General features: G+C 38.3%; 1 protein-coding gene and 1 long non-coding RNA gene across 2 annotated transcripts; both read left to right on the plus strand.

Moving 5' to 3' along the window:
• Window positions 1-4,372: 4,372 nt before the first annotated feature.
• On the plus strand, window positions 4,373-20,642 carry pepd (peptidase D). The gene is made up of 15 exons (XM_023280084.3): window positions 4,373-4,522; window positions 6,731-6,914; window positions 7,317-7,444; window positions 8,184-8,247; window positions 10,350-10,397; window positions 10,791-10,852; window positions 11,638-11,682; window positions 12,581-12,656; window positions 13,438-13,484; window positions 14,665-14,733; window positions 15,359-15,436; window positions 15,738-15,886; window positions 16,485-16,669; window positions 17,855-18,046; window positions 20,133-20,642. Exons 1-15 carry the CDS (start codon window positions 4,437-4,439, stop codon window positions 20,274-20,276), a joined length of 1,557 nt encoding a protein of 518 aa, XP_023135852.1. The 5' UTR covers window positions 4,373-4,436; the 3' UTR covers window positions 20,277-20,642.
• Window positions 20,643-21,396: 754 nt separating this feature from the next.
• On the plus strand, window positions 21,397-25,593 carry LOC129349388 (uncharacterized). The gene is made up of 3 exons (XR_008602374.1): window positions 21,397-21,537; window positions 21,632-21,724; window positions 23,709-25,593. It is a non-coding gene; the product is annotated as an uncharacterized LOC129349388 (long non-coding RNA).
• Window positions 25,594-27,340: the final 1,747 nt, after the last annotated feature.

Genomic DNA, 27,340 nt, shown 5'->3' on the forward strand with positions numbered 1-27,340 from the left:
GATTAGCATTTTCTCACATCTTTGCAACTGTCATCATACTGTATCATCGTGTGCTAAGTATCCTGTTTCTTAAATAACCTAATTCTTCTGCTCACAATTACCTCCTATAGACTGAAATAATCTCAAGCACTTGATGAAGTTACAGTTCAATTTAATTAACTGAATCAGTTTTTATGTTAATTTCCCAGCAGAGTGGAGTGGTTTTGCCCACCAGCTAGTTCAAGTTTACTGTAGACTTTTGTGTGTTTCTTCTTCAGTGCTCCCCTCATTCACATTCTTGCTTGCCTTCACAACTGAGCTCTCTGAGACATGTAAAGCTTTATACCGTTATCCAGCAGCTTGGAAAAAATATGTCTTCTGCCTTGCAGTTTATATTTCCAACTGGCTGATGGTCATGCACTAACTTAAATTGAGAGATTGGGAGTATGACTAAATTTGTGAATGAATAAATGAAAGTTGCTTTAGGCAGACTGGTTACACAAGACAGAGTCTAAGTCTGAAGTAAGAAAGACACAAAGCTTTGTTATGAAGCATCCCCACCACCACTTTGTTTGCCATTACTTTAAAACCCTGATTTGCAGTGTGCAGTGACTGGTAATCCCATCTCAGCTTGAATACATCTTTGCATGTGCATTTTCAGTTATCAAAATCCTAATTCCTATTGCTGTCATTGTAATTTATACAGTTCAACAACTGATGGCTGTATGGAAGCCACCAAACTGAGCTCATAAACTTACTTCCCTTGTCTGTGAAGGATATGTTATGGGTGTAAAGACATAAGAAAAGTCTAAAAAAAATTGAAGACAGACAAAAATGTTATATTTCACCTATTATGAACAAATTGTGTTACTGCTGGCATAATATCTGTCAAGTCAGGGTCTGCTTTTAAAGAAAATGAAATATATTTAACTAGGTACATTTTGTTATGGTTTGATGATTTGTGGCAGAAGTTCCTATTTCTGCTGTGGACACACGTCAGAGATACGCTCACCAGAAGGTATTACAGCAAGACGCCACTCAGCAAGAATCCATCTGCCTGCGGGCAGCTTTTTGTGTATTAATTAAACCCTCTTCTGGTCATCTGGAGTAAATAATCTTAGTCAATAGTGCTTGTCGCCACACTCCACTATCTACCTAATTGACTGAAACATTTTTGTAAGAGAAGGGTTGGGTAGCTTTTGGGGGGAAACTTAAAGATATGCTGACCAATGTTTAGAGTCTTAATTGAAAAGTGGCTGAAAAAGGTCTGCATAGTTAATTGATCAAAAGTATCAAAATCACACAACCAAGAGGCAAGAACTGCTGTTCCTGTAGTATTGTGTTACAGTACTTCTCTTTCTCTGGGCAAGATGGAAGCTTTGCCAATATGTTGCATCCATCCATTGGACTATACAGTAACTTGGCCCTTTACTCTATGGATTAGATGCTGAATGCAAAGAAAACTCTTGGGGATTTATTTAATGGGGCAAGAATAACTCATTTGTAAAGATGATTGGTGGAGGTAGTTTCATGTGGAAGGAAGGAGGAATGTACATGACTGCACCTTAGAAGCTGCTCTCATCAGTGTCTGTTTTGCCTGTTAAGGATTTAGGTCTTTGCTCTAGTCACTGAGAAAGGATGGACACTTGATTTTAGTTCCCACAAAACCAGTCTTTTACTACATCTTTTAGCGAAAATTTTATGGCAGCCTATATTCTGAGCCGGCCTACTTCCTTGCTGACCTACTCATGTATTTATTTATTTTTTTGCTCGAGATGTCCTAGTGTCTTTGAAGAGGCCCCGCCTTCCATTGCAAATGTCCAAAGCCCGGAAGGACTGAGGTTTGGAGTTCAAAGTCGAGCTGCTGAACTGTATCAGCACAACTTACAGCTGGCACTAGAGATAAAATTTAGGATGCAGGGGAATTGGCACTCAGTCTACAGTGACAGTGGTGGCTTGACGCCTGGTGTCCCCAAGTCTTCCTTTGTACTACCAGCAGAAACACTGTCTCTCTGCCAGGGGCCACTTTAGGGGGAACAACAAAATCATGAGAGTGTAACAGGAGGATATATTCCTGTGGTGTGACAGGAAATAGTGTGAAGCAAGCCACTGATTGCTGTATGAACTAAACTGGCATTTCTGCAAGTTTAATGTATTTTAGGAGAAAAACAAGCATAGCTGCAATTGGATTATACATTGGCCTTTCCAAAGTGCCAAATGTACGCACATGAATATAATGAGCATAGAGGAAAACGGCCTCTAGTTTAAATTAGGCGCAACTTATTGAGAGCAATGGCCTCATTTAGTTTAGAGACCACACTGGCATAACAGGTTGAGGAAAGGTTGTGACTCTGATTAATAATATCTGAAAATCTAATTAAGTGTTCAGTGTTCATTTTCAGAGTCCAAATAATCTGTGCACACTTTTAAAGGAGTTTGGACATGAACAAATGACATTTGCAAATATATATTCTTATTGGCTATTCAGCTCTCCTCTGGTCCACAAGTTCCAGCAGTTCATAGTAAACCCTACATCCAACTCCACAAAGGTAGAAATAAAGAGGGATAATTTCCATCTACCTGGACTGTGAGTGTTTCTGAAGCTTTTCAAAATTTTCTTTCAGAAAAAATAGACAGGAGTCACAATATCTTTTTACCACGTTACCTATCATTAGACATCTACCTTTATCACAGTGAAAAGCTGCTCATGTTTCATGGTGGGTGTGTTAGCCCTCTTGACAATCTGTCATCTAGGCCTAGATGCTGTCTTTCATGACACACTGTTTGACGTTACCTGCATTGTGTGTCTGCAGTCGCTCGTAATAATTAATTCCTTCTCAAAATCCCCCTGTACTGTGTTAAAGGAGAGTTGCATCTCCCCCTACTGTCTTTACTGTAAATGCACTAATGCAGAGTCAAATCAAAAGGACGATGAACTGTGGAAACAATTTGTGTGTGCTTCTATAGGTCTCACATCTCACTGTGCTTTCAGAAAATTAAGATTTTAACATGGACAAGATGCAATTTGTCGTATTTGGACTTCTTTGTCCTGTTGGAGTGAAATGGAAGTTAATATACACTAACTGTTCAGTTGAAGTTATAAAAGCCAAAAGTTATTCTCTCACACTTATTGAATTCTAGTAAGAAACAAATACAATCTATTGTCTCGAATTTATTTCATTACTGAATTGTCAACTGCCTTCTGTGTTTTCCTCACCTCTGGGCAGCTGATAGATTATAGATTAAATAATTAAATGACAGTGTCCTACCACGTATGCATGTGAAACTCATTTCTGCTCCCAGTAGATTACAGATTATTTACGGATTTTAATTCTCTTAGTGTAGCCTCATTTATATTCATGACAGCTGACAATCTCACTTCCTCAGCACATGATGGGAAAAAGGCAGAAACCAGAATCCCACTGTAACTCTACAAGGTCAGATGTGTTAATTGTGCTATTCCTCTTTTTAATTAAACGCGTCTAACATATAACTGCAGATGTAGCTTGAACAAATGGAGCTGAGAGGTGGATGATGTCTGTATGTAGATAATATAGAATGAATGTGACTCAGGTCTCTTAGTGTAAACCAGGGCAAGATATGCCCCTTAAAACAATATATACACAAGAAGCAAGCATATGTGAACAGATTTTGGGGGTAATTAAATTGTAATGCACTGAAATTTTGTTATTCTAAAACCTATTGTAAAATCTTAAAAAGGGGCATCTTCCCTGGGTTGTGGGAGAGGATGTCCTCAAGTGAATCTTAATGAAAATGTGTTATTATTGTCAAAGCTAGTATATATTGAAATAGAAACTGAAATGCTACATTTATTTAATAACCAGCTCAACGAAACCATTTTTACATGTCAGTCATTGTAGACCTAGTGCCAACAACAGCCAATGTAATGTAATTATGTATTTATAATGTCAGAAACCAGACATACAGTCTTATGAGACATGTTGCAGACGGATCTGCATTTGTTACCTGACATTTTTTGTTGTTCTTAATATTTTTGTTTGACAAAAGGGACTTTGTTTACCTGCTGTTCCCTTATTGCACTGTGTTGCATTTTAACGAGGCAACCTATTGGCAGTTTTAATGATGTGACATTTTAAGGGTTAAGAATTTCCACCAGGATTTTCAAAGTGGCTCGTTTTCCTGCATTGTTGTCGCTTCTTCTCGTTATTCGTGCTTTTAATTTATGCCATGGTATTTGCTTTTGCTGACCGCGGCGCTTTGTAAGCGACAGTTGAACACACACACACACACACACACACACACACACACACACACACACGGACACGCACCCACACGGACACACGCACACACACGGACACGCGCACACGCACACACACCCACACACAAAAAACCTCAGAGGAGCCTCTGAATGCCGCTTCACTGTTGAGACTGTTATTTCCTATAGACTTGAATGCAGCACGAGACCATGTCAGCTGATGTCGAACCGAGAAAACTCACGTGATTCCGGTGAACACGTGACAGAGAAGATCCTTCTTGGTGTCATCATGGCTGCAGCACCGCAGTGAGTTGATTTTAGTGTTTTATGACAACTTTAAACTGACATAAATGTATTTGTTTCGGCTCAGATGAAGAACAGAGTTTTGGAGTTTTAACTGTCCGAATGTGTGTCGTTTAGCTGAGCTGATGATATGGAGATCCGTCACTTGAATGATCAATCTGACTGATTAATGCAGCGATGACTTAAAGTGCCTCCATACAAATCAATAAACAACAAAAGTTTACTTCAGGTCATATGGAAAGAGATTGGAATCTTAACTTTTTAAAAGTAAAACGGGATATGGCACACAAACAACTGAGAAGGTTATTGCTAGCTAATTTAGCTCACCTTCATTTTGTTAAAAACTGATATCAGCTGATCTCTCGTAAAAGAATCAATAACAACAGTAACTGCTTTGGTAAATGCAGTGCTTGTGACCCCTCCACACAGAAGGGCTGTTTTTTATTTAAAAGAATTTTAGAAACCTGGAGAAGTGAAAGTTTTGGCCATTTCACCAGATTTAAAAGAAGAGAGCAAAGAATAAATAACATTAATTTTAAAATAATATTTGACACCTTAGACTTATCTGGAGATCCCACTTTTGATTATAATAGCAGTACACACACTTTATGTCTGTATGTATTTATGTTCTCACAGCAATGTAGTGTACTGTCATGTCACTGTAACTCATCTAAGCCCAGCTGTTGTTTTGCAGACATGCAGGTGTTTTGTGTGGTGAAAAGGTGCAGTGTCCAGTTAAGAAGTTACATTAATGATACATTTGAGGATGTAATTACAATAACAGGGTGTGAAGGAACAGTCTGATCTCTTAATCACATGATGAAACTTAGGACTTATGAGGAAGTCCACAGATGAACTGTGGAGAAGGATGCTTTAGACTGCACAAGTGTATCAAAAAGAACAATTTCTGTTTTGATTTTGTGTTTTTCTACTTAGAGGAATGCAAAAAAAGGATTAATAAAACTTTTCATGGCATTATATTTTAAAGTATCCTCACTTTAGTGCCTGAAATGTTTTCACAGTACTATCTGTGAACTGCAGCAGCATGGGTAAACTGTGTAATTATGCGTTTTGTGCTTTTGTGCTCCTGGTCAACATGAGATGCAGTTATCATGCGGTAATTATGTTGATTTGAGTAAAATATTTGAAATATTCTTGTGATGACAACACAGCCCAGACTCACTTCTGTGATCGTCAGATTAAACAGAGAGAATCTGCTGTGGTAATCATAAAAATATCAGCCGTCAGCATCCATGACTTGATCACTGCTCGAGGTAGACAGACAGATTGGAGAGAACAGCAGGTATATCTTGCACTATTATGTAACCCTGAAACTCTGCACACAAAGTTTAATCAGCAACTTTGTGACCTCAGTTAAACTTCTGTCCTGAGCTGCTACTGAGCAGAGTGTTTGCACTGCATTTTTCTATCTATCTCATTCAACAAATGATAACAGCATCATTTGCCACCTCAGCCATGAGGTGGATCTGTCCTCACAGATACGCACTTAAATCTGCCAACAGTGACTGATACACAATCCTCGAGCCATAAAATTCAGCGGGGTTATGGATTAACCTTTGGTACAGTCGAGGTTGAATCAGATATGCAGTGATTTTTATCTTATCAGAAAGCCACGGTCAGAGACCAAGATTTATGTCGAGGACCTATCAGTTACAAGGTTGTATGTCGGTCTAAATCTCATGTCTGAACTGTTTCTGAGGAAAGTCTGGAGCTGTGGTTCATCCACCTCTTAGGGCTGAAATCTACTGACCAAATCCTGCGGATTACCTCTGGACAGAAGTAAAAACGTAACAAGTCTTCTCTCCCTTCTGAGCGGAGAAATGGTCTGGCTGGATTTCACAGAATTTTCTTTCCTTTTCACATAGAGAAAAAGACAATACGGTTAAATTGTCAAACTACTAATACAGAGTTATTAGCATCGGGCAACACCTATGTTTAGCAAAACAATTGTAATAATAAAATATTAATAATAGTAAAAAAAAACTGTTAAAGTAATAAGAATAGTAGGTATAATAGTAATTTGGCTCATTTGCAATGCTGTGTTTGCAGCCTCAGTTTGACAGTTTTGGTTGCAGGCTTGTGCTCTTTATGACAGGCCAAGTCTAATCTGGATCCAAAGCCCTCCAATTCAGTGTCAGTCTCTCCAACCAGCACTCCACCCTGAGATATTCTCTCCCCTTGTCCTTTTAGACCTGTCTACTGGCTGGGTAATGACACCCTGAGGGTGTCTGCTGCCCTTTTTGCTGAGAACCGTCGCCGACTGTGCCAAGGGCTGAAAGCCAAAGACGGAGTGGTGTCAAAGTCAGTGGTGGTGCTGCAGGGGGGAGAGCAGAAGCAGAGGTACTGCACCGACACCGACCTCCTCTTCAGGCAGGTGGGTAATCTGTGGTTTTGCATTTATTTATCTATCCATGATCCCCAAGCCACAAGACATTTAGTCAAAGTGCACAAAGAGCTCAGTCGGTCAAGGTTGAGTTCTGAGCTTCTCTAGCATGCATGATCTCTTCACTCTACCACACGTGTACATCCTCCTGCCACACTGTACAGGAACCACTCATGTCTATGATCTTAATTTTTCTGTCACTACGACATGAGCTAATCTATAATCTGTTTTGAACCAAATTTAGCAGGCACATTGAACGTTGTGTTTTGCTAATGAATTTTAACATTCACATTTCTTGACCTATGTGGCCCAATCAAAGAGCAATCAAGGTCATGTAATGATTTGACCACCACTGGTTCTCTAATACTGTGACTGATCCCCTCACTTGTGCAGGAGTCTTTCTTCCACTGGGCTTTTGGCGTGACTGAGCCTGACTGCTACGGAGCCATTGATGTGGACTCTGGAAAATCCATTCTTTTTGTTCCTAAACTGCCTGAAAGCTATGCTACTTGGATGGGAGAGTGAGTCAGACTAATCCTCAAAGAGCTGTGCACACATCCAACAGTGAGCTGTTTCTTCCAGAGGGGGCTGACAATTAAGTTCTCCGCCTTAAGATCCTATTTTTCATCTAATTTACTATAAACGTAGCCCAGAACCAGTTCAGACTTTTTGTTTTAGTCATCACTGGAACCACCCCGGTGACATGTTTGACTACAGTGATACAAAAGCCTACTTTATTATTGTCAGTTCACACACTACATGGGGTAAATTGTTCAAATAAATTGAATTTGTTACCTCTGTTTATTGCTTGTTTTGGACTTTATTTATCCTCTTGCAAAATTCAATTTAAAAGTGACGTGAAATTGAAAATGAACAATCCCAATTTACATACTTGGATACAATCTTTGATAGCTGATTGCTGCACTGGGTTTAATTGTGAGATGAAACTGTGGATTAAAGGAAAAGGTGCATGCAGTGTGCCACTCCTTAGTGATATAATTATTAGTGAACTCACTGAACATACTGTTCTGGAATCAAACTTCCGTTTTCTATAAACCTCATCAATCAGATGTCACATGTCAAACTTTAATGTGTTGGGCTCTGGGTTAGTTTTGTTTTTCCTTGTGAACTTTGTCCTGAGTACTTGACTTCTGCTTATGTTTTCCCAAACCACAACAGAACCCGTCTGTTATATTTGAGAAAATCATCTTATTAAAAAGCCTAATGACCATATTGATATGTGATTTTCTATGTTTACAGGATCTTTTCTAAAGAGCATTTCAAGGAGAAGTATGCTGCTGATGAGGTCCAGTACGCCTGTGACGTGAGTCTGTCTATCTCTGTTGGTCTTCAGAACCACTCTGGTGACCTTTTCTCTGTGCAGTAATCAAACCTTGATGTTGAGTCACGGAGCCATGACATTACATCAAAGAACATTAGTGCCTCATAGACTGCATAAAACATTAAAGTCGTCACTGTTTTATTTGCACCTTCTGGCAAAAACTGATATGTGATACCCGGTTGTGTGTTGGTGTGGTTGCGTCAGCTAAACATGTTATTCAAATTGGTTGAAATAGAAATGAACATGTATGAAAAAATTAAAATAATAATGTGAGAGGATGTCATATTTCTGACAGCAGTCTGGGACATTGTTGGCTGGTATGCGAGAAAATCTGGAGCTCAGGCAAAGCATCCCACTGATAATTTGGTGGGAAGGTTCACCACAAAGCACAGCTCTGACACATCTGAACCACCCAAAATCTTGGGGGACTTTTATTTTGAATTTTATTTTAAATTTGTTTCCTGCAGCTCCATTTTAACAGCCCAGTCTGAGAAATACACTCATGTTCAGGCTGTTGGTAATTGCCTGTTTTGAGAGTCTGGGAAAAGAGTTAGGTATGTCACTGTTGACAGTTCGCTGCCCGAGCAGCTGTTTTGGTGGGTTGACAGCTCCAGAGCTATTTTCAAGGTGTGCACATCGACAAATCAAAGTAACATATTCAGACGACAATATAGGAGCTTTCACCAGCCAGCAAATCATTACGAAGTTTGTAACTGAAATGATCGCATATAAACCTACTTTCATTTCCACATTAACACTTTGTTCCTTTCATGACTCATCTGGCTGCTGATGTTATTTCAGGTATTTTTACATCTTCACACCTGCCCGAGGTGTTACATTTCATAATTAGTCACAGGTTTAGATGCTAATTATCAGCCAGTTCTTCCATGAAGCTATAGCAGCTCATTACTTAGGGATAAAATTAGAAAAATGAAGTGATGTGACTGCCTGGGAATAACAAACACTGACATCTAGTAAGACAAAGGAATCCGTAGCTGGTGTTCAGTATTCAGGTGGCACTGCTGCCTACAGAAGGATCTAAAAGAGAACAATATTTCTCTCTTACCAAAAACAGGTCATGAATATTTTAAGCAGTTTTCTACTTTTCAGACACTCAGACTTGGGAGGTGTTGCTGCACACACTTTTCTCAGAACTACCCTGCTTAACATGCAAACACTTCACCTGTAAATTGTTGAATTTCATACTTTTAAAGTACTTCGCTGGTGTTTACCTTCATGGTTTGTTGTTGGCAGAGTTGTGCTGATTTCCATATTTTTGGATCTGTGACAGTGTTAGATAAATAATAAGAATGGATTAAAGTCAAATTATGCACAACAAGTCACATTTGCTTTCTCGTCTTGCATGGCTGCAAATATGCTCTTAAATTAAGAAAAAACACAAGATCGCATTGTTTTTTTCCCTCATTATCATGCAGACTTCAAAGTTCTTCCATCTGGTGTTACTTTGCTCCTGTGGTTTACAACTTCTGCCAGCATGAACAATCATATTCAGGCAAAAGACACATTTAAAAATTTCAAAAATGAAAGGATGCCGTTTTTATTACTGATTAAATGACTGAGGCTTACTCTTTTCTAAATGTTTTGAGGTTAGTGTTCCAGTTCATCACTGACTTATTGGATTAATATTTAACTGATCGTGATGGCCTCTCAGTGGCAGTCATGACACTTATTCCAGTTTCTAAAAATCAAGCTTCAGTTGACAGTTTGGTCATTAAACAGAGACCCATTTTATTTATTTTTCAGTAACAATGCAGTGAATGTTGTAGGAAATTCTGATGTATTAATAATAGCAACAGTGCTGAAATGTCATCATGGTGTCTGTGAGCCTTGAGTCAGGGATCTGTTATGTGACATTTAGGTTGTGGCAGAAGACTAATAAAGTCTCTTGAGTTTTGTCATTCAGTGTGCTGCTGAATAGTGGAGAGGCCACGGAGGTACAGTGGCGCCTGCGAGAATGACCTTTATTCCACAGACTGAAAGTAGAAGGAAACTGTTGCTTGTTTGTTCGGCTTCTCTGCTGTGAGTCTGAGTCTTCTAATTATTCCCTGTCTGCATTCCGGCAGATTGCTGATGTCCTGTCCAACCTGAGACCAGCGGTTCTCCTTACATTGGTACGCATCGCTCATTCCTGTCTGGGTACACTTAGTGATATACAGTCTTACTGAATACCTAGTGACCATCGTAGCACCAGTTCTTAAAGTGATGGTGGGGGGGTGGGGGTATTTGACATTAGCAGCTTCACCCTGATCACCCTACTGCACCGACAATTCACCCATAACGTCAAAATAAAAACACTAAAGCTTTTAACTTTGTTATTGAATAAACCAGCTTTTAAAAATCAAAATTTCGCTTAGATCAGCTTCGAACAAAGCAACATGAGCGTAAATGTAGACTCCATCTACTAATTCCCAATGCCAGTGATCAATTTAATACACCGTATTAACGTTTGAATGCACTTGTTGGTGATGTAATCGCTTGTTTTTATGTTGTTTTTCTCCCCGCAGCGAGGACAGAATACAGATAGTGGGAGCATCTGCCGTGAAGCCTCCTTTGAAGGAATTAGTCGGTATGCTTAATTGGCATCGATTTGCATTAACATAATTATATTTTGTTTGTAGAGGTTGTTTTTTTTTTCCATTTATAACCAGAGATGCAACAGACTCGTATGAGTAATGATTGTTGCTGATTACCCTAATTCTGAATATAATTTATTTAAGCAAGCAAGCTCGTTGTTTGCTTGTTAGTTGTCCATTAAAAGCAATGTTACTGTTGTCCTTAACACTGGTCCCTGTTCTTTCCTCATCTGCATATAGTTACCATTTTTATCTGATTAATGCGACCCTAAGCGCTGTAGAAAAGAAGTCTCATGCTTTTGCTATTTGCATCAAATTGTATTTATATGTACTATCACCGGACACTTTATTAGGTATTCCTGTGTTATCTAATGCAATCCAATACAACAACTCTGCCTTAAGTTCTGCTTCTATGAAGATTCTGCATTTATAGATTTTGTTTTCAAAAAGGTCATGATTCTTCTTTTTGTTTATTACTGAGGTTAAAGTGTGTTGTGGAGGCGCTATACATGTGGTGGGCAAAATACTTTCAAATACTCAACACTTTCAATTATAATTCAGAACAGTACACCACCACCTCCTACAATGATCTCACAAGACTGACAAGAATCATCAACTTTTTCGCAACCTCAACAAAAACTAAAAGTGTTGGAGTTTAATAAAAGCAGAATTTACAACAAAGCTGTTGCACTGGACTGCATTAGATTTGACAGGTGTACCTAATAAATTGGCTGGTGAGTGTATAATGTTGCTCTTTCATGTTACTTTTCTTTTACAGCTTCCAAGTGAACAACACTCTTTTACACCCAGTCATTGTGGAATGGTAAGTAATTAAAATATGTGTTATACTGTGAGCGAGAAAGTCCACTTGAGATGAGAACAAAGGCCGTAATTGCCTAAATGTATCTTCATATTATTACAAACGCTTGGCAATCATAGAAGCCCAGTCAGGTAATTTCTGGTCTGTAATCAGAAACGGGGACGTTTCTTTGGGTTGTTTTTTTCCCTCCTTCTCAAAGTCAGAAGTCAGTCTGCACAGATGTAATAGACTTCGTGCCTGCCTCGATGTCCTTGGCATTAGAGTTTGCACCCTCCAGATGAATTGACATTTTCTGGAATAAGAAGGAATGCTTTTCAGGCACACCTCCTGGGGAGGGAGGCTTGATTGAACCCTCTGCCCCTCTCTTCTCACCGCAGCTTGCCTGGCTCTCTTTTAACTTTCATTAGTGTTACTATTGGTTACCACTGCCTTGTGTTATTTGTTTGGTTCTATTATTGTAGAAATCCTTAATTCTTTCCCATATCCAGCCATCTCAGGTGCACACAAATAAATGAAAAAGATGTGAATCAGCAAGCAAAAAACTTAGCCTTAAATCAAAGACTGGTGCATTTTATTGCTTGTTGAAACATTTTCAGCAGCTCTGTGACAGTAGATAAGAAAGTTTCAAGAAACTAAACAACAGTTCTGAGAGTGATTGATGACAAGCTGCTCAACATTTGGTTTCTACATCAGTTTCTCTGTTAGCCGTGTCTGTTAGACTGATGAAGATCGAAAATGTCTGTTTCAGCTGCTGCAACACAGATATTGCATTCCTTTAGCTTAACGTGAGAGTTGAATTTTGTATGCTGTTTGGCTGCTCATCCATTTTACTGTGCATCGATACCACCAATCAAAGAGACAGAGCGGGTTACTCGCTTCTCGTTGCTGTCTGTGTTTGCAGCCGCCTCATTAAGACTGATATGGAGCTGGAGGTCCTGCGCTACACCAACAGGGTTTCCAGTGAAGCCCACAAAATGGTGAGATCCTTCTCTGTTACACAGACCATCAAACTGCTGCATTTATAAAGTGATGAAAGAAAGGAGCAGAAAGAAGGTTCAGAGCATGAAATTAAACACCCAAAGTATCAGAAAGCTTATTAGAGTTTAAAACTCACCCAGAGGTTTCAGGATGCTCTAGGGCTATAGTTTAAATGCTATTGATTTTAACTTCTTGCAGTAGCTCGGAGGACAGCAGTTACCCCAGATAGCCTTTGACCAATAAGCTGTAACATTAAAGCGATATTTTACTTCTGCACAGGATTTCACTTTATTGCAATGAATAACCTCTTCGGGGCCTGAGGAGCAGTTAACCTCACAATGTTATCTGTGCTCTGAAATCACTTGCTGTGAGTGTTTAGTATTGTTTTCCACTTGTTGTTCCCTGATTGTCATGAGTGCAATCATTAGTTTTTAGAGACCATCGACATCCATTTGGGTAGATTTTTCAGTTACAAGCTATAGGTGTGCTGTAAAACAAAAAAAAATGTCTCCCAAATAAACAACTTTTATTGACAATTGAACTCTTTATGCTTATTTTGTATAAATTCTCCAGATTATGCTTGAGGGAATGCCCCACCACTCCTAGTGTTAATAAATGAAGATGACATAGTAAATATGAATTAATACAGTAACTGAAGGAAAACTAAAATGCCTATTTTGCATAGAAGTTATGAGTAAAGAGCAAATCATTACTGAAGCTACGAAGACAAGAGAGTTTGGTGCTTTGTACATGCATATATTCACATTTGTTTTTCTGTAGGTCATGAAGAATGTGAAACCTGGACAAAAAGAATATGAAATGGAGAGGTAAGTGATAGATAGTAGTAGTGGAAATATTTAGGTCCATGACTTGGAAACACGATGTCTATCTGCTCTTTTCCATGCACACTTTCACTACCAGTCAGAAGTGAATATGTGTCAAGTTTTGTCAAAAAGCATGAAAATAACTCTGTAAAACCCTCCATGACCTTTAAATCCAACATCTGCTGTTAGTTGTAGTTTTTTTTTTTTTTTTTTTAGATTTTGAACTTCCTGCTGCAGATTTAAGCTGCATAGAATCAGTTCCACTAAACTATGAAAAGTTTGGTGTCACAAAACAATGAAAAAAACATTGGAAAAAAACATTATGGACATTATGCTGATGCAGTTGCTGCAATCACAATGTCAGTATTTGATAAAATGTAATTACTGGATTAGTTAAATCTTTAAATCTGACTTGAGAAATGAGCAGCAGTTTCTATTACCAAAAAGTAGTGTCACACCTTAGTACACACTCATACTGCTCTAGTAACCCTATTATTATTACTACAGGTGCAGTGGAATAGGCTCTCTTGAACGTTGTGGTTATGTTACAATATGGGTCTGTAGGAACACTGATGGACTGTCAGGTGAACAAAGTAAAAACCCTATAAAATATGGATTCAAATGCCATCCAGATAAGTTATTAATATCTGGATTTAGAACTGAGTTTTGGCTAGGTTTAAGCAACAGTGGCATTTTCTGAATCACCAGAAACTTAAGCAGAGAAACACAACTGACCCTTAATTGGTTGCTTGTAGCTTTTATGAGACTGTTTGTGCAGAACACAAAAATAAATTTCAGCTTATTTTTCTCATGTTTGTATTTTAGTAAGATTTCTGGTCATGTTGTTTTTTTTTTTTTTTATTATTAATAACATGTCAGAGCTGCTTCCCGTCGTGCTCATTTGCCTTCGCTGTGTGAGAAGAAGCACAGAACGTGGGCCCGTCGTCCTGCACAGCTTTGCAATGCTGTTGAGATCTATGAAAGTGTTTGAAGTGCTTGACCGTGTGATGATTAAAGAATGAGTGCTGAATGAATTTGTAAAAAGCGCGGAGTCAGGAAGAGGGCAGCGAAAGTCCTTCAGCTAATCAGTGTTTTCTCTGATCTCTGCTGTGCCGAAATTTCTTAGTTTCCTTTTTGGTACTGGGCTTCTTTTACTGAAAGAGTGCTTTTTGTCTCTGTGTAGTCTGTTCCAGCACTACTGCTACACCAAAGGAGGGATGCGCCACACCTCGTACACCTGCATCTGTGGAACGTAAGGCTTTATCAGTTAATTCTTTGCATGTTTCATTTCTGACTCAACCTAATTGATGTAGAACCTGCATGTAAGGATGCTGGCATTAATGAACATAGCTTTGATGTCAGAGCATCAAATGCTGTCTTCCTCTGTTAAGCTGAGCACTGCTGAAAAAGCAGAAATACTAGAAACATTAAATATGAACATAGTTCAAGCCTTTATGGCCCTGCAGTACTTTCACATTTTAAACACAAAGTGCACCTTTTACAAGGCAGAGGAACTGGTCCTCAGTGCACTACTGTATCTTGGGTGTCTAGTTAGCCAAAAGAAAACATTTTCACTAAAACAGTACATTAACATTTTCCCTTTAGAAGGGTTACTGCCAGCTAACATCATCAATAAGGGCTGAAGAATTGTGAGACACTTGCTAATTCTGCTCTGGCCTTTTGTATTAAAGGTCATGTGTATTGAGTAGCTCCTAAGGATTTGTGGTCAGTGGATAGAAGTTATTTTCCTGTTCAAATGAAACATGAAACTAGAATCCCTTTGATGCCTTAAAGTAGTCACATTTGGTACAGTTTCCTCCTTGCAGTTTAACTCATATGTCTGTATTTTGAATATGTGCCTTGTTTATTCCCACCAGGGGTAATAATTCCTCTGTCCTCCACTATGGCCATGCTGGAGCTCCCAACGACAAGACGGTTGTAGATGGAGACATGTGGTGAGTGGCTTACAGTGGTTTTTAACCCTCAGCACCTCCTGGTTCCGGCCCATTTCTCACAGATTCTCCTCAACAAGGAGCTATTGCATCGCTTCCAGAAAGTCCAACCTCAACAGTCTCTGCTGCAAAAGCATCAAGTGACATTGTTTATTGTTTTTTGTTTTTTTTTCTACAGTGTGAGTTTGAATCTCTGCGAATGTTTGTCGCACTGGAAACTTAAAAACACTTGGACAGCAAACAAACCAAAAGCACTTAGGAAATAAGTTGGACCTAATGCGTTGTGATGTGTCGTCCCCTGCAGTCTGTTTGACATGGGTGGAGAGTATTACTGCTACTCCTCAGATATCACCTGCTCCTTCCCAGCCAACGGCAAGTTCACTGCAGACCAGAGGGCCATCTACGAGGCCGTGCTCAAATCCTCCCGCACTGTCATGGCTGCCATCAAACCAGGTTATTATCTTTCCAGTTTAACTACGGGCAATTTGCTTTTCTACAAAATGTAAAGTGAGGAAAGTTAATAAAATGTAATCTTCTGTCCTTTTAGAAACACTACAGCCCATTAAGTGCTTGCTGTCGCGCTGCATTTATAGAAATCTGCTTTTGTTGTCTTTGTGAAGTCCTTAAATAGTTTAAACTCCCAAGGTTTTCACTGCAGTTAAATATAGTTGATTACTATTAATTACACTGAAGTCTTGAACTGTGCACATGTGGGTTTTCTCCGGGTACTCTGGTTTCCTCCCATAGTCCAAAAACATGCTCAGGTTAATTGGTAATTCTAAATTGTCCATAGGTGTGAATGCGAGTGTGATTGTTTGTCTCTATGTGTAGCCCTGTGATAGACTGGTGTCCCCTGCTTTCACCCTAAGTCAGCTGGGATAGACTCCAGCTTGTAAATCACACTTCTAAGTATAATTTCAACCTGGCTTTTGAATAATACATACATTCTGAGAAGCTTTTGGTGTTAAAATATCAGCATGCATTCTTAAACTTAAGGTTAAGGTAAAGAAAAACCTTTTGTCCTTCACTAACAAACATGTTTGTGTTGAAGGTGTGAAGTGGACTGACATGCACCGCCTGGCTGACAGGGTTCACCTGGAGGAGCTCGTGAAGATCGGCATCCTACACGGCAGCGTGGAGGACATGCTGAAGGTCCACCTGGGCTCCGTCTTCATGCCCCACGGCCTTGGACACCTGCTGGGCATTGACGTGCACGATGTGGGAGGCTACCCTGAGGTGAGAGCAGAACACTCCAGTTTGATTGCCCACATCACAGTCAGTAGCCAGTAGTTAGGGCTGTAACAGTCAGTAGAGCGAAGATGAAAACACATCCCTGTTACTGGAATATTGATGCGTCATCAATAATATAGAGCGACTGTGGTGCAGAAGTGAGAGGGGAACAAAAAGGCCAAGCTGCAGGAACTAGTTCAGGAAGAGGGCAGGAAAGAGAGGAAGGTGAAATAATGTCTGAGCATAAGCAGTCTGAAAACCCACAGAAATGTATTTTTGACAAGAAAGTACAGACGTCGGTCAACCCAAAGTATTTCCAGAAGAACAGCTGAGTTTTTACCAGTAGAAGGTGACAGAAATGGAAACACACTGAAGTAGTCCGTTTGTGGATACATGACAAACAATGCTGTTGACTTCCTTTAGTGAGTGTGACGGTAGGACATACAAGAGATCAGCTGATGTATTCATTTTTAATCAGTATCTGAATTATCTTTGTGGAAACATTTTGACCATCTGAGCAAGAGAAAATATTTATTGTAAGCTGCAAAATAGAGTCTGCGATGTCAGTATTGTATTGATAACATATAACATTTAAACAACATCCTGTATGTATTTTAGTTGCTTCAAACCTCAGCTACATATGTGCTGACTAAGAACAGAAGGATAGCATACATTACACAGTTTTTATGGTCTCTGCACTGGCTATCTGTCTGCTTTATAATGGATTTTCAGATCCTTTTATTGGTTTATAAAACTCCTAATGATCTTGGCCCTTCCTGTTTATCAGATTTGCCTTCATTTTAAGAATCGTGTAGAACCCTCAGGTCTTCTGTGGCCTTTTCATTTTATCCAAAGTCTAAACAAAAACCCACAGCGGGGCATCCTTTTGTTATTACGGTCCACATTACTGCAGCAGCCTTCCTGAAGACCTGAGGGAGGATGGGAAGGTTAATATTTTTAAAAACAAACTCATACCTCCCTTTTAGTCTGGCTTTTAATAGATTTTAGTTATTTGTCTTTTCGCTTTAGCCTGCTTTATCTTTTTTTTTTCACTTTACAAAAAAAGAGAGTCTTTTGTTGTGTGAAGCCGTTTGTGGTACAGTGGCCTTCATTTAACGAGGCCTGCACATTTACTTTGAAAGCACATTTCATCAAAGATATTGAAAAATACTGTTCTCTTGTGTCATTGAGGGGGTGGACCGTATTAACGAGCCTGGACTGAGGAGTCTTCGGATGGGCCGCCTGGTGCAGGAGCGGATGGTCCTCACCGTGGAGCCTGGCATTTACTTTATCAACCACCTGCTGGACCAGGCCCTGGCCAACTCTACTCAGAGCTGCTTCATCAACAACCAAGTGCTGGCTCGCTTCCGCGGCTTTGGAGGGGTCAGAATGCATGGTTTTATTCATTTGGTTTGGTTGTGTTGGTTGGACTGGATCCACAGGAGGGTGATGAAAATGAATCGAGCCATCACAATTACTGCATATTCATTCAATTGCAGTTATTTGTGCTGACGTTGATCATTTTGCATAATCATTCAAATAACACCAGTATAAAAACGAGTGAATGGAAAGTAACAGAATTAGCATATTTCAATCACTATTTCCACGTTGTTTTCCACCATTTGCACTCTCTTGTTCTGATGTTTCAGTAGAATCAACTGTTTACCTCAAGGTGCTTAACTTCTAATATTTGAAGAGCTACATTTTGATGAGCTTCTCTAGACTTAAACGTAATGGATTTAGTTGCAAAGCCAGACACCACTGCAATGCTGGGGGCACAAGCAGCTCACTTTTCTCCTCAAGTGTCTTGAAAATGACTTTTGATGTTATTATTTTGTAACTGAACCACCATCATGTGATCAGAGTCTGTGGGGGTGTTGTTGTGATTTAGACCGTCGTGAGACAGGTTAGTTTTACCCTACTGATGATGTGTTGTTGCAATAGTAATCTATTTTCTTAAATTTGCTTTAAGCCAATTAGAAAAGGAATGTCCAGTCACTTGGAGGCAGGAGTTTGTTAGCTTTGCAGCAAAAATATGACAAAGACAACAATACCACTAATCTAAAACTAATAGTTGCATGAAATGAGCAGAAAACGATATTAAAATCATTAGTTATGTGAATGATCAATTCATGGTTACATGAAATTTCTTTGCAACTAGATTTCAGCTGGCAGAAAAGAATAATCAATACACAAAAGGACAGGAGAAAAAGACAAAGCAAAAAGGTTTGAGATGATGTTGTCATAAACTGAAAAGGCAACATATAACAGCTCCCTGCTCCAGCAGCAGCTAAAGTGGTGTTTTCCTCACAACTACTGCTATGACACCAACACAGTGTTTGAATTAAGGGACAAATAAAATATCCATCCATCCATCCATTTTCCCAAAAAATAATTGGCCATTGTTCTAGATACGCTAGAGCGGTGGAAAGTGCATTTAAAACAGCTTAAGAATTTGTAAATATCTTTAAAAAACTTGCAGAAATTTTGCAGATCAAATTAGGCTAAAGTAGGCTACACTTCTAGTTTGTTTTATCTAAGCACCAGATTCCTCTCCCTTCAGACTGACATTCAGCTCTTCAGACGTCACAATCTCCCTCAGAGTGTCTGAAAAACAAGTTGACAAACCTCAAGTTTATTTGCCATTCTAACTATGAAGTTGAAACGTTGAATTTGACAGCTGTTCCAATCCAGTAAGATTTACAAAACACCCACTGCTGGCGCCATAGATAGATAGGACAGTTCTGTGGAAGTTAGTGGGAAGCCAATTATTTTTAGAAATCCTAAAGTAAAATCGTGTGTGGCATGCTTTGACTAGTTCTTGTAAAAATCATGAATATTCTGCCAGAGCCATAATAATAATAATAATAATAATAATAATAATAATAATAATAATAATAATAATAATAATAATAATAATAATAATAATAATAATAATAATAATAAATAGTAATAAAAAAAATCTTCAATCACCCTCTTATTTGCTGATTGTCCTGTACAATGACCCTTGTACAGGACCTTTGCAAGACCAAAGACACATTTTATATACATTTTTAGTCATTTTTAGTCATATGTGCAAGGTCTAATTTTTTTATGAGGTAGGATTTGTCTAAAAGCAATGTCACAGTATAAGTGCTTGTGTATCTTTCTCTGTTGGACTTACAGTGTGTGATTTCATAACACAAAGTTACCACCATAAATCATAAGAACAATAGTCAGACAATATGAAACTACTAAAATTAGATTTTTTTTCTATAAAGTCTGTATATTCACACTTTAGGAAATGCTCTTTAAGGAGAATTTTCAAAAACCCTGCCATACAGATTTTTCACTGACTGATCCAGCTCACTTCCAGCATTTCTATTCTTCTGTCTGTTCACATTTTTCTGTTGACCAAGTTTGCTTTTCAGTGTCTCCTGCTTTTGATTCCACTGTGTCTCACTGACCACTGTGTCACTACTGTGTACAGGTTCGCATTGAAGATGACATCGCAGTGACAGCGGATGGTATCGAGCTGCTGACCTGCGTCCCTCGCACAGTGGAGGAGATTGAGGCTTTCATGGCCGACTCTGCAAAGCCCTTCAGCCCAGATGTCAAAAGTGAAAAATTCTGAATGTCTGAGCTGTATCTCTTTAGCTACCACAGATGTTCTTCACTGAAGCTCAGCTCATCACTTTGCTCTTATGTATCGCTCCTGCAACAAACTCACAGTGAACAGTATTATTACATGAGAAGTTTTATACGGTATCTTCATAAAGCATTCATCATGATTTAAAAATCTCATTCTGATCAGGGCAACAGTCACTTTAAGGGACAAACTGTATATTCATGCACAAAATGTTTTTTGCCTCCTGCAAAACCTTAATTTTTTTCTTTTTTCTTAACAAGAATTCGTATTCTTATATGTTCCTCTCTTTAAGCAGCTGTTGACAAAAAGCTGTGAATTTGAAATAAACCAGCATTTTAATTTGCAACATTGCACAGGAGACTTGTTGGTTTACTTTGTAGAGAAGCAAGTCATTCAAAAAAAAGCTTTTAAAATTAATACAAAGTTTCTCTAAATGATAAAAAGGACTCCTGTTTTCATATGACAGAAGAAAATTTCCTGACAGTGGCTCTTACAGATGAAATTCCATGAATGAATGTGTATGTTATGAAAAGACTCCTCAAACCAGGCTGTGGTATGGCCGTGATCCTCTAAAAGTAACTCAAACCTTTTACAAAATGTATACTGAAATCACACTTCCTCCGTTTTCAATGTGATACAGTCAATGGAAGATGGGATATTTGTGACTGGTGACCTGCGATTAACAACTGCGCAGCTTTGACCGCTCGGCCACAGAGAAAATATCACACAAACTCAAAACATGAAAGTAGCTGTGAGAGCAGGTGACGACTGTCTTTCTTTGTCTCTGTTCAGTGCAACAAACTGACAGGTTTCTCAACTATGTCTGTCCTCATGCAATAGGAATCACCACATTAATTAGGCACTGAATTCACAAAAATTCGCTGCACCAAAGGAAAATCAACAATGCCGTGTCAAAACGAAAATTCTGTCAATGAACTTGACTGCGAGCTGTGATTGATCTCATAGTCTTATCAGTCCCGCAAATTCAACCAATCTCCACGAATTCTGCGTGAGCTTGCAATTTTGTCCAATCACCGCAACTTTTCCGCAATTTTGTCCAGCCTCCCATGAGTTCCACCAATCATAGCAGTCCCCGGCGCAAACGTAATGCACGTACGTCACCGAATTCACTTCCTTGGTTTTGGTTTGAAGATGCGTCCCATTCTGTCTTATATTTACCAACAAAAGTTACTGCTAAAAACCATGCAAAACAATTAATTCCCTGATGTTCTTCACGAAAGCGGAGGTAAACTGTTTTACACTCATGCAATATTGTGGTGGAATACCAAAAAAAAAAAATCATCGATTGATAAACACTTTTCTACCACGAAACATATTAGGAGAATGGCTGAAAGAAGCAGACCCCAGACCAGGCAAATCACCGTGATGGAAACTGTTGCATCCAGATCTGTTGCAGCACTGAAAGAATGAAGGTAAGTTCCATTAATTATTCCGCCAAAGAACACGGTGGAGTAATGTGACGATCGGCATATGTGAATCATTCCTAAGGAATCTGGATGAAAGTGGATAAAATTTTCAGGGAAGGTCACAAATAGCACAAAGACCAAGTGATTAGATTTTGGCAGTGATGTAGCTTATAGTCTGGATCCATGGATTTGTTAAGGATTTCCCATTGAGATAGCGGCACGGTAACCATGACAAGTGAATGTTACAGCAGCGGTCTGCTGACGATCACATCACTGCGATCATACTACAAATCCACTACTGCAGACGTATCGGAAATGATACAAGGAACAAGTGATTAAATTGCGAGGGTGTTTCTGAGTCCCATCAATTCCCGCTGCCCGCTACACGTGTTCTTTTTTTGATATGGTTCATTTTTGCGTCTGTGAAAATAGAGCTGACGTGCCTTGCCCTCTGTGCCTTCTGGAAGGTTTTGATCGTCTGGATCTTGCTTCTAGGTCGACGACATTTTTTTTCGTGAGTTTTCATGGTCAAAATGAGAGATCAGGTGTCCGATCTTAAAATAAATCAATATTGATTTTTTTATAGAGCATTAAAGTTTTGCGAAGCCAGGGGGCGGGACTACTTGATTGACAGTCTAGTCTGGAATGATTGACAGGTCCTATGGAGGAGGCAACAGAGACTCTGCTCTCCTCGTTTGGATTAATTCTAATATAATAACTGTTGGTTTATTTATCGGTGGAGCAGCAGAACATTTTCCACAGACAATTTTCCTGCCCGTTGGCTTGTTTTAACCAGTTTTCTACCTTTGGCTGATTCTACCAGCAGACACTGAAAGGACTCTGATAGTTCGGTAAGTAAATGTTTATTTTTGTATCGGTGCCGCTTTTAATGCACTTTATATGCAGCTTTAGTGTCAGATGTAATGTGTGCCATGCACTCCAGATGCTGGTGGAGTTTGTTTCAGTGTGTGTTGACCAGAGAAGAAAGTTAGCATAGTAAATATTAGCTTTAATGTTAGCGATGCTAACCGAGCTAGCTGCTCAGTCGTAGCCTGATTAAAGCTAACGTAGCATCAAGCTAATGCGTTGAGTTTCATGTAAACAGCTGAAGTGTGTTGTGTTCCTGTAATGTGGTTCATTAAGTTCATAAAACTGTGGCTGGTTGACATTAATGTAACGTTCAGGAAACTTAAATGTGATTAAAACAGTAACGTTAATGTTCTAGTTGTCAGTAATCAGCTTTAATTTGACACTAAAACAAACGCTGACAGTTTTAAATGACATCAGTTTCATTAATTTGTTGAAAATTGTCTCTTTTGTTGTTGTGATGTTGCTGCTGATTCATTAAAAGCAGATGATCCATGTTGAAGATACGTTTAGTTCTAGTATCGGAAGTACAAGAAGGAAAGTGGAAGTTTAGTTCTGCTACATCAAAGATTTCAGGATTAAAATAACTAAATGAGTCTTTATGCCTCAAACTTTATTTTTACAATAAAGAAATAATGAAATAGTCACAGATAATAAAAATATAAATAGCAGAGAAAACCTGAGAGAATAATTTCCTGAAAAGTCTGTGAAGGAAAAGCAGCTTTTTTTATCCTGAAAGATCAGAATCAACTCCAACATCTGCATCTGACAGCATCAAGTCAACCAGAAAGAAAAGAAAAAAGACAATGACTTCTTTCTGATCACATCTATTCCGCTGCTCACAGTCTGCTGCTGCTCACATTCTTCACATTTATAGTCCACTTTTAAAAGTTCAGCAGACAGGTGCTCTGCTTTGGAGTGTGACGATGTCGTCGGTGATGTGGAAAGTGAAGTTTTCGTTTCACCCACAGCGTGCTTTAGGGCAGCCAGGTCGGACTTGATGTTTAAAATACTGACCGACAGCTCAGATTTAACTGTGTGTAGTTCCGTTTTGATGGGTGTTAAACTTTCACTCAAAGCCGCCAGGAGCTGGGTCTTTAAAATAACCGCCGTCTCGTTACAGAGTGAAAGTAGCAGTTCCTCCTTAAGGTCAGAGATTGCAGTATCTGAGGGCCTCTTCAAAAGAAGACGTAGTTGATGAAGGCGTTCTGGAGCAGGACCAGAAAGACCACGACCAAGCAGCCTTGAGATCTTAGGCAGCGTTTCCCTCGGGTGGGTGTCAACGGTGTTCACGGTCAGGTCTGTGGTAATCCCATCAAAAAACAAAACAGAAAAAAATCTAGATTATAAATCAACATGTAACCAAAGCACTCTGTGTATAACGCCATAGTATAGGATGTAGTTCAGAAAATGCCAAAGTATAGTATACTTTTCAAGAATAACATAGTATGGCCTGTAGTTCACAGTATAGCATGTCGGCAAAAAAAAACAACTGACTATTATGTGGTTCAAAAAGTGCAAAATGACAGGATGTTGCCTAAAATTGTCATGGATGATATATGGTTCAAAAAATGTCATAGTGCAGTATATTGTCAAAATAGTAAGTTTTTCAAGAAAACATCGGAGTATATGTCATCTAAAAAATGCCATAGAATAATATTTCATTGCACAAGTAAAAGTATAGTAATTTTTAAAACTGTTCAAATACTTATGTTTCTAAAAAGCAGAAAAAACTAAAACAAAAAAAGTCATAGTAATATGTCAGTTTAAAAACCCTATAGTATAGAGTGTCGCCCAACAAACGTCATAGTATAGCATGTCGCTCTAAAAACGTGATAGTATGGCCTTTGATCCAAAAAACATCATAGTATAGCATGTCGCGCTAAAAATGTCATAGTTTAGCATGTCGCTCTAAAAATGTCATAGTACAGCATGTCGCTCTAAAAACGTCATAGCATAGCATGTCGTTCAAAAACATCATAGTATAGCATGTCTTTAAAATTGTCACAGTATAGCATGTCGTCAAAAAACCTCAGAGTATTGCCTTTGGTCTAAAAACGTCATAGTATAGCCTTTGGTCTAAAAACGTCATAGTATAGCATGTGGCTCTAAAAACGTCATAGTATAGCTTGTTGCTCTAAAAATGTCATAGTATAGTATGTCACTCTAAAAACGTCATAGTTTAGTATGTCGCTCTAAAAACTTAATAATATAGCATGTCGCCCAAAAAACGTCATGGTATAGCATGTCGTTCAAAAAACGTCCTAGTATAGCATGTCGCCCAAAAAACATCATAGTATAGTATGTCGCCCAAAAAAGTCATAATATAGCCTTTGGTCCAAAAAAACGTCATAGTAGAGCATGTGGCTCAAAAAACGTCATAGTGTAGCATGTCGCTCTAAAAATGTCATAGTATAGCCTGTCGCTCAACAAACGTCATTGTATAGCATGTTGTCCAAAAAAATGTCAGCGTATAGCATGTCGCTCTAAAAACGTCATTGTATAGCGTGGCGTCCAAAAAACGTCATCGAATAGCATGTCGCTCTTGAAATGTCATAGTATAGCATGTCGCTCTAGTATAGTCAGGCGTTTTTTTGCGCCAAAATTCATGATGATTTTTTTTCAAAGAAAACCTTTCTGGAGTGTTTTTCATGCCCTCCTTTACATTATTTCATCATATGGCACGTTTTTACAACATGTTTGAAAAATGGCATTTTTTTTCGACAGTATAGTCAGGCATTTTTTTGCGCCAAAATTTATGTTTTTTTTTTCAAAGAAAACCTTTCTGGAGTGTTTTTCATGCCCTCCTTTACATTATTTCATCATATGGCACGTTTTTACAACATGTTTGAAAAATGGCATTTTTTTTCAACATAGTATAGTCAGGCATTTTTTTGCGCCAAAATTTATGTTTTTTTTTTCAAAGAAAACCTTTCTGGAGTGTTTTTCATGCCCTCCTTTACATTATTTCATCATATGGCACGTTTTTACAACATGTTTGAAAAATGGCATTTTTTTTCGACATAGTATAGTAAGGCGTTTTTTTGCGCCAAAATTCATGTGATTTTTTTTTCAAAGAAAACCTTTCTGGAGTGTTTTTCACTGCCCTCCTTTACATTATTTCATCATATGGCACGTTTTTACAACATGTTTGAAAAATGGCATTTTTTTTCGACATAGTATAGTAAGGCGTTTTTTTTGCGCCAAAATTCATGATGTTTTTTTTTCAAAGAAAACCTTTCTGGAGTGTTTTTCACGGCCTCCTTTACATTATTTCATCATATGGCACGTTTTTACGACATGTTTGAAAAATCACATTTTTTTTTTGACATAGTATAGTAAGGCGTTTTTTTTGCGCCAAAATTCATGATGATTTTTTTCAAAGAAAACCTTTCTGGAGTTTTTTCACGGCCTCCTTTCCATTATTTCATCATATGGCACGTTTTTACGACATGTTTGAAAAATCACATTTTTTTTCGACATAGTATAGTAAGGTGTTTTTTTGCGCCAAAATTCATGATGATTTTTTTTTCAAAGAAAGCCTTTCTGGAGTGTTTTTCACGGCCTCCTTTACATTATTTCATCATATGGCACGTTTTTACAACATGTTTGAAAAATCACAGTTTTTTTCAACATAGTATAGTAAGGCGTTTTTTGCGCCAAAATTCCTGATGATTTTTTTTTCAAAGAAAACCTTTCTGGACTTTTTCACGGCCTCCTTTACATTATTTCATCATATGGCACGTTTTTACAACATGTTTGAAAAATCGCATTTTTTTTCGACATAGTATAGTAAGGCGTTTTTTGCGCCAAAATTCATGATGATTTTTTTTTTCAAAGAAAACCTTTCTGGAGTGTTTTTCACAGCCTCCTTTACATTATTTCATCATATGGCACATTTTTACGACATGTTTGAAAAATCGCATTTTTTTTCGACATAGTATAGTAAGGCGTTTTTTTTGCACCAAAATTCATGATGATTTTTTTTTCAAAGAAAACCTTTCTGGAGTGTTTTTCATGCCCTCCTTTACATTATTTCATCATATGGCACGTTTTTACAACATGTTTGAAAAATGGCATTTTTTTTCGACATAGTATAGTCAGGCATTTTTTTGCGCCAAAATTTATGTTTTTTTTTCAAAGAAAACCTTTCTGGAGTGTTTTTCACGGCCTCCTTTACGTTATTTCATTATATGGCACGTTTTTACGACATGTTTGAAAAATCACATTTTTTTTCGACATAGTATAGTAAGGTGTTTTTTTGCGCCAAAATTCATGATGATTTTTTCAAAGAAAACCTTTCTGGAGTTTTTCACGGCCTCCTTTACATTATTTCATCATATGGCACGTTTTTACAACATGTTTGAAAAATCACATTTTTTTTCAACATAGTATAGTAAGGCGTTTTTTTGCGCCAAAATTCATGATGATCTTTTTTTCAAAGAAAACCTTTCTGGAGTTTTTCACGGCCTCCTTTGCATTATTTCATCATATGGCACGTTTTTACGACATGTTTGAAAAATCCCATTTTTTTTCGACATTTTTTGCGCCAAAATTCATGATGATTTTTTTTCAAAGAAAACCTTTCTGGAGTTTTTCACGGCCTCCTTTCCATTATTTCATCATATGGCACATTTTTACGACATGTTTGAAAAATCACATTTTTTTTCGACATAGTATAGTAAGGCGTTTTTTTTGCGCCAAAATTCATGATTTTTTTTTCAAAGAAAACCTTTCTGGAGTGTTTTTCACGGC

This window comes from Amphiprion ocellaris, chromosome 1 (assembly GCF_022539595.1).
Source record: "Amphiprion ocellaris isolate individual 3 ecotype Okinawa chromosome 1, ASM2253959v1, whole genome shotgun sequence".
NCBI lineage: Eukaryota > Metazoa > Chordata > Actinopteri > Pomacentridae > Amphiprion > Amphiprion ocellaris.

What these genes read in the sequence shown, in the direction of transcription:
- pepd (XM_023280084.3), top strand. Translation starts at nt 4,437, where the DNA reads ATGTCGAACCGAGAAAACTCACGTGATTCCGGTGAACACGTGACAGAG. An exon ending in TACACCTGCATCTGTGGAAC is followed by an intron (nt 14,734 to 15,358) that starts GTAAGGCTTTAT and finishes TATTCCCACCAG; the next exon opens with GGGTAATAATTCCTCTGTCC. An exon ending in ATGTGGGAGGCTACCCTGAG is followed by an intron (nt 16,670 to 17,854) that starts GTGAGAGCAGAA and finishes TGTGTCATTGAG; the next exon opens with GGGGTGGACCGTATTAACGA.